Source organism: Juglans microcarpa x Juglans regia, chromosome 1D (assembly GCF_004785595.1).
Source record: "Juglans microcarpa x Juglans regia isolate MS1-56 chromosome 1D, Jm3101_v1.0, whole genome shotgun sequence".
Taxonomy (NCBI): domain Eukaryota; kingdom Viridiplantae; phylum Streptophyta; class Magnoliopsida; order Fagales; family Juglandaceae; genus Juglans; species Juglans microcarpa x Juglans regia.
This window is the reverse complement of record NC_054594.1, coordinates 17,267,949-17,275,209: the sequence shown is the minus strand read 5'-3', so window position 1 is coordinate 17,275,209 and position 7,261 is coordinate 17,267,949. Positions and strand designations below refer to the sequence as shown.

General features: G+C 38.4%; 2 protein-coding genes across 5 annotated transcripts; one reads left to right on the top strand and one right to left on the bottom strand.

Moving 5' to 3' along the window:
- Positions 1-794: 794 nt before the first annotated feature.
- Positions 795-1,496, top strand: LOC121237103. Its single transcript, XM_041133684.1, has 2 exons — positions 795-1,204; positions 1,331-1,496. Exons 1-2 carry the CDS (start codon positions 1,111-1,113, stop codon positions 1,450-1,452), a joined length of 216 nt encoding a protein of 71 aa, XP_040989618.1. The 5' UTR covers positions 795-1,110; the 3' UTR covers positions 1,453-1,496.
- A 690-nt stretch (positions 1,497-2,186) lies between these two features.
- LOC121237075 (chromatin structure-remodeling complex protein BSH) lies at positions 2,187-6,904 on the bottom strand. 4 transcript variants are annotated; one of them, XM_041133657.1, is made up of 12 exons: positions 6,667-6,902; positions 6,479-6,567; positions 6,130-6,224; positions 5,908-5,979; positions 5,770-5,817; positions 5,550-5,633; positions 4,829-4,867; positions 4,562-4,644; positions 4,370-4,432; positions 3,308-3,403; positions 2,630-2,703; positions 2,187-2,543 (listed from the first exon to the last, which is right to left on the bottom strand). In XM_041133657.1, coding segments are annotated over exons 1-12 (795 nt in total). In that variant the 5' UTR covers positions 6,717-6,902; the 3' UTR covers positions 2,187-2,541. The 4 variants fall into 4 exon arrangements, with proteins under 4 accessions (XP_040989591.1, XP_040989600.1, XP_040989583.1 ...); XM_041133666.1 differs by lacking the exon at positions 2,630-2,703 and having other exon boundaries at positions 6,667-6,899; XM_041133649.1 differs by lacking the exon at positions 2,187-2,543 and having other exon boundaries at positions 2,577-2,703; positions 6,667-6,904.
- Between the last annotated feature and the right edge of the window lie 357 nt (positions 6,905-7,261).

Below are 7,261 nucleotides of genomic sequence, written 5' to 3'. Positions count from 1 at the left end.
AAAAACTCAACTATTAATCTCAAAGCCCTAAAACTATTGAATATTAATTGGATTAAACCTTTAATCCTCATAATCTTAGCATCATACTACTTAGATAATATAATAAGACAATAAACAAACATATTTTATAGTCATTACTTCCTTCGATGTAACTCAATGTCATGGTCAACCCATGATTATAATCAATGCAACCCATCATAGTTTATTTATGAAACTAATCGGGGTTGATGCCGGAGATTAAATCTATTGCATGGACTGCATCATATTATATATTATAACTTCAATCATGAAACCCAATACAGGAAAAGAGGTAAAGAACATTGTGCAAGCAAAGGAAAAGTCTGAAATTTTATATATTTATACGGATGTTTTGGGGGGTGACTCTGTGGAAGTAGAACATGTAGACCCCACATAGAGATATGGATGTCTTGGTCAGTCTTTCATGTTCCCACTACAACATGTGGCCATCACATGCCCACGGGCAAATAAAATAAAACCCTTCTCTGCTTAATTTCGTTGCAAAAAGGCCCACAGTTTGCGGCATTGGGTACTTGAGTAGCATTGATGAACCCAACAAAGTAATGCAGGTCCACAGAAATTGGTGTTTTTATGCTGTCAAACTCAGACGTACAAGAACTTTAATTAGCAGAATGTTAAGAAACCAAACACTCACTTTTTAGTCAAGGAAAATACCTTAACCAAACACTTTGATGAAAATAGATCATGTATAGTCTATAGATAGGGACTAGGAGAGGGCAATAAAAGAAAAGAAATGAGAGAAGAAATAAAGAGGAGAGGGGTAAAGGGCTTCACGTGTAAGGAGTAAGGAGGTCTGTTTGGGAGCGTGCGCCATGTGCTTGTGTACAGTCGGCAACCTTTTTCCATGATGAGATAAGAGATTAAAAAAGTAGTGATGTTCCTCTCATCTAAAAGCTCATCTCACGGATCTTGCCTCTCTCTCTCTCTCCTGCCTATCCCATCTTTCTCTATATATCTTTCTCTATATATAAAACACCCTTAGCTGTTACAGGGCCTAGATAATTCAGTCGTCGAGATTTTCTAGGCTTGCAAGATACACGCGCCTCTTCCTTCCCAGAAACACCCAATACAATGGCTTCTTGGAAAAAAACCATCACAACCCCATTCAAAAAAGCCTGCACTTTCTTCAACCAGCAGCCGAGGGATCAAAAGAAGCCACAACCAGGTACATAAATATGTATATGTTATATGTAAATATTATCAACATCTTTCTCTAAATTAGCATTTGCATATGCAGCAGATCAGTAATAATCATCTTATATATTTGTATTGAATTGTTTGATGATAGCAGAGAATGAGAATCGTGCGTTGGATTTGCATGGTGAAGTGATGGCATGCGCTTATGAAGATGTTCAGGTGATGTGGTCAATTCTGGACAAGTCCAAGTCCACATCCTGCAATATTACTTCTTGATATATCAACCCAAAGCCTCCACCCCCAAAGGAAATTAAAAACCAGAAATACAAAAACAATGAAGTTTGCCCTTGCCCGCCTCAGCTGTCAGCAGCTAGTTATGAAATGGAATTTTAAGAATCATGGTTTCATCATACTGGCTCTATTCATCCGGATCTGGTATGCATTTGACACTTTTGTGTATATATGTCAGTTGGGCTGACAAACTTGTTAAAATGGTAGCAGGACGAAGGAAACCCAAGAAGATAAATAGGGTCACAGAAAGAAAGAAAGAAAAAATTGGAGGGGGTGGAGGGGGAGGGTGTTATGGCAAAATTAATGCAATGCCTTATGCCCCTATACATTTGATGCTGGTGGCAGTTTGACTCTTCTTGTTTTTGTTTTTTTTTTTTTTTTTCTCAGCATGTATTTTCTTTTTATAGGTAATCCCCGTGATGCATGATTAATATCATGGTGAGATTTTTAGTAGACATTCAGATTTGCCAAGGAAAAAAGAAAAGAAATTCAAATTTTTCCTTATGACCTGCCTTCATTTAGTTATTTATTGCGTGCTGCCACTTATTGTGTTTGCTGTCACCAAGTTGATACCACGATAGCTTTTGTATATTTCACACCTCATCTCTTATCCACTGCCTTACCAGTGGAAGACTAGAATATTGCATCTCTGGTAATATTCTGACAGAACATGAGAAATGTTCATCTTAAATTTTGTCATTATCAATCACATAAACTAATTTGTCAAATGTGACTTTTCATTTAAGTGCATTTGGTCTATGAAATTAATTAAATGAGTCATATCTATTGATGTAAGGATAACAAAATATGAAAAATAGCATTATTCTAGAACACATACCGAGCACAGTGCATGAGCTTATGAGGGACGAGTGATTGTATGTCAATGGTAGGCTTGACCGGGCCAGCTGGCTTAAGACCTAGCTAGATCTGTCCACAAGCTTTAAAAGGGAGCCCCACCTGAAGACAGTCTCGCTGATCTTTATCTGGGACGGAATGGGAAGGACTCCCCAGTACCGGTTCGCATTTAAGAGATGACTCCCATTTCCATCTCGTCTCACTTGCATAATAATATCATTCTTGCACGTATGGTGCAATATCAGAAAATAATAAGCCTCCATATAATAATAATATCAGAAAGTAATTATACCATCAGACTTCTTACAGTGCAATATCAAAATATGCAACAAAGGGAGCCTAAATAGCACTGCCCGAAGCAAACTCTTATTTGGGTTAAATCTGAGAATAAAATTGCAAAACCCCATATTACTAATTGCATGTCCAACCTTGAAATCAGAATCAGTTACTCTGTAGACAGATAACCCCTCATAGGTCTGTAAACTGCATGGATCATATTTGAGACGATGTCTACAAAAATGTCTCGCAAGGGTGAGTGTTGTTCTATGGCATTAGCTCAGTTTCACACCCCAAATTGCTAGATGAGCTTAAAATGGCTTGGCACAATTTAATAGAAGGGAGGGTTTTGGTGTGATCTTTATTTGCAAATTATGATAAATAATGACAATCAAACAAACAATGTATAAAAAACGGAAATAACTCGGCAACTCTACTGGAAACTTATCACTGATTCAAAAGTTAAAATCCATGAGTTACACCAGATGCAACTTACAAAAGATTAGAAATCACGTGTCTACAGAAAGTTGAGGGTGAAACTAAACTCCAAGTGATACAACATTCAATGTGCAATCCCGTGACTTACAACTTCCTAGAACTTGCAAAAGTCTGTAAACAATGCAAAAGGATTTTCATGATATTGACAAATCTTAGTCAACTCGAAGGAGCTTATAATCTACATCTATTCCCACCTTCAGGGTTGATTTACCGGAAATTCCTCTCTTCTCTTGCTTCAAGGGCATCCACTTCCTCATTAGATAGATGATCAACAATGGGTTCGTATACTTCCCACTCCTTTCTTTTCCTGATGCATTATAAAGCAATGTGTCAAACAACTATTACGCAAGTTAAGATAAGAATTTGATAACTGAGTCAAATCATCATATGAAGGTGGGTCCGATAGAACCAAAGTAGTTGGATGACTCCAAAAATTAAACATTCCCAAGTTACAAAATAAAAATATTATGAAAAGTATAATTCATCCAAAAAATTGTGTTGAGAGAGAGGGAGAGAGAGAGAGAAAATTTTGTGAACATCCAAAAACATTCACAAGTTGGATGATATGATTCTTGATGAGAGAATCACTACTGGATAATTTAGAAGAGGTGAAGGTTTCAGCTCTTGAATTCTAACACCATTTGATAGAAAGACTGCCATTTGGAAAAGCTTTAGGCTGTGTTTGGGTCAGAGTCTCTAAGAAGCTTAGTTGCCCCACTGGAAAGTGGTTTTATAGCTCAGAAAAAGAATGGGGAAAAAGTGGTCGATAAAAAAAGTTCTAGCAGTCAATGAAATTGCAGAGAGGAGGAGAGCCAATTCTCTCTTTTATAAGTAAGCTTTTAAACTCAGAGGGACAGTGCTTGAAAGCATGGAGAAGCAGCTGGAAAAGAGTATATCCTTCCAATGTTATAATGAGAATTGACAACTTCAATATGAGTTCAATATCTTTGCATCGCTCTTCAGATTCTGGTCTCTGTTTTATGAAAAGAGAAATGGAGATACTGGGCTTTCAGTGCTGGGGGAAAGAGTAGGAAGCATATGTTCTTTGTATTCATAAGGCCTGGAGTTCAGCTTCCAGGTTGAATCCTAGGAAAACTAGAAGACTTGATCCTACAAGCTTCCAGAATGAAAAGCTGATACCTTATGGCCATGATTTGTAAATGCTGAACATGTTATAACATTCAAAGTCCAGCATAATACTAGATGGAGTATAATTTTGAAGTTTTCACAAACAAGGAATCTTTCAAACTAGTAAGAAAGTGAACAGACATACCGAACAACACTAGATTTATGACCAAATAGCTTCACCAGGTCCAGTACAGCACCACCTGCTTTACTGAAGGAGGACCAATAATATTATATTATTTCTCAAGCAAATTCATAAGATCACAATACTCACGCTCCAGCGTCCTATTCTAAGAGAGGAAATGAGCAAATCCCAGGAATAAGAACATTATACACAAACCTGGCTGGAACATATTCAAACCCCCGCCGACCCTTCTTGCTTAGTCTGCTTTCTCTTGCTGAAGCTACACTTTGAGTTGCAACCTACAACACAAATAGATACGAAAAATTGAACTAAGATACCAAATTAATGGCATGTCCACCTACTGCATGAGGTGCAAATGGAGCCAAAGTGTGTGTGTGTGTGTGTGTGTGTGTGTGTGTGTGTGTGTGTGTGAGAGAGAGAGAGAGAGAGAGAGAGAGCTCAAACAAGCAATAGAATCTTAACCTCAAAAAGCTGCTCTCTAATAGCAAAGGCAACTGCCGGCTGCAACAACAAACTTTATGTATTAAAATGTTATCAAGAACTTGAAAAGGCAGGAGAAAAATGATGTCCATAAGCCTAATATTGCAACTAAGTCCCAACTTCCTTCTATGTTCTTTTGGCAATATCAAAAAAGGAGAGACAAAGTGTTTCCATACCAGAAATTCTATTCAAAGTGATGGTTAATAAACCAAGAACAGATACTTGCAAGTAACGCATCATTAGAATTTGGGTTTTTTTTTTTTTAATGGGGGGGGGGGGGGGGGGGGAATAATATTTCCTGACCATGAAATTATTGAAGCGACCTTTTTTTTCCCTGAGCAAAAAGGGTAGGAGGCAACCGGAGGTGGCTTCCCTAGCCATGACCATAGTAGCAACCTAACCATTGGGATCGGGACAAGAGGTGCCTAGACGGCAAGAAGCTGCAGGCGCTCCCTTAAGTCAGGTTCAACCCATAGCCTAGACCCCAGGCCTACCAGGGAATTCAATAGTTCCTTATGTGACTAATACCAATAGTCAAAGGCCAATCCATATTCGGATTCAACCCAAGACCTAGTGCATACTAAACCACTTGGGAATAATCCATAGAACATTAAGCCACCGCCCTTGGCAACCTCTACTTAGCCATACACAAAGACAACAAATTGATTTATATAGAAATGCTATAGCTATTAAATTGACTTACTCCAACTTCAGGGTCCTCAATGCCCAGATCTCTGCAGAAGGTTCTAGCAAACTCTTCCGGATCACTCTCAAAGTTGTTCAAATCCTGAAATCCAAATATTCGAAAAGCACTAAAGCCTCAAACCCTTAAGTGCATACAAGTCCATTAAAGACAAAAGCAAGGAAATAAACTATCACTAGACATTGTATCATATGATAAAACAACTAGTCTTCAACCTTACCCACAAAAATTGGTCCTTTATAAGTGTATGATTAACTCGAAGATCAAGCTGGGAACAAAGCACCGTGAATTTAATGTCAACAACCAAATGATCGAAACGGGAAAAAAAATTAGACAACAAGTCTTCACTAAGATAAACCTTAATAGGAACAATCTTCTCGCCAGTGTACATATCTTGTCCTTCAAATGATCGAAATTCTGCAAGCTGCAACTGATAAGCAAAGACCAACATATAATATGCATTAATGGATTGGGCAATGGATGAGCAAAAAAATATGGATAGAGCAATGTAAGTAATTATCAGAGTCTAGCATAAAAACTGAAGGGGGGTGGGTAAAGGCAGGTAAGTGATTTCATATACTTGAATGGATGAAGCAATCTGTGTTATGAATGCTTGAGGCAGCTTCAAATCTTTCACCGTCCTTTTTGCAAATACAGCGACTTCCGAATCCGGATCTATATACGGCATTTGAAACAAATGCAAACATAAAACAGAATATAACGTATATGTGGGGGATATAAAATATACAAGAGTGAAGTAAGAGTGAAATTGATATATTTTATTGATTAGACATCATAAAAGAGATTTCTTTTTGCAATGGATTTAATTCAGAGATATAGAAGCCGAAGCCGAAGCCGAAGGACTGAGAGTTACAATTGACAACGAAAGAGAAGAGGAATGGAGAGAGAGTTAAGAGATAACGAATCACCAGAAGGGTTCCAAGTAAAAGCATCTTTGAATCTCTGCCCATCGATTTCGATGTCCAAACGAATTGGTACCAAGTTGTCCGCAGTTGGCCTGTTTCAATGATCACCATCATTCTCCCGACCTCCAAATTTCCCATATATATAAACAAAACGAGAAGGGGCGGAGAGGGGGGGCAGGAAGAGAACTTACATCCTGAACTTGACGGGGGCTTTAGAGAAAGTTGACGCCGGTGCTTTCATTGCGCTCCAAAAGCTCGAGGAGAGTGGAGTTGGAGTTGGAGTTGGAGTTGGAGTTGAACAGCAGGGAAGTTTGCAAGTAAAATCTGTTTGTTCGTCTGTCAATTGAATTCTAATTCCCCAGATAGATGGGTCGATATGTGATGCTCAAACTGCCTGCGCTTTGCGCCACTCGGTGATGGTCCGTCTCGGCTCTCGGCTCTCGGCTCGGTCACCTCACCTTTGTTTCGCCTTAAAGCCCAGCCTATCCGTCAATGTGATACTCCAACAAATAACAAATAAATTGATAGCCCAAATCCTATCTGCCTTTTTAATATCTTCCAATTGGGCTTATAAATTTCTCACTTTTTTATGCTCGTTCCACCTTAGGGATTCAGCCCATTAGTTATTAGTCGTCTTTTTTAAGGCCCGGTTTATATTCACAACCTATCTCAATTCATATCAACTCATCTCATTACTATTCATTACTATTCAACAACTTTAACTCACAAATCTCACTACTATTTACAACACATCTTCGAATCCAAACGATACCTAAATCTTTTTCC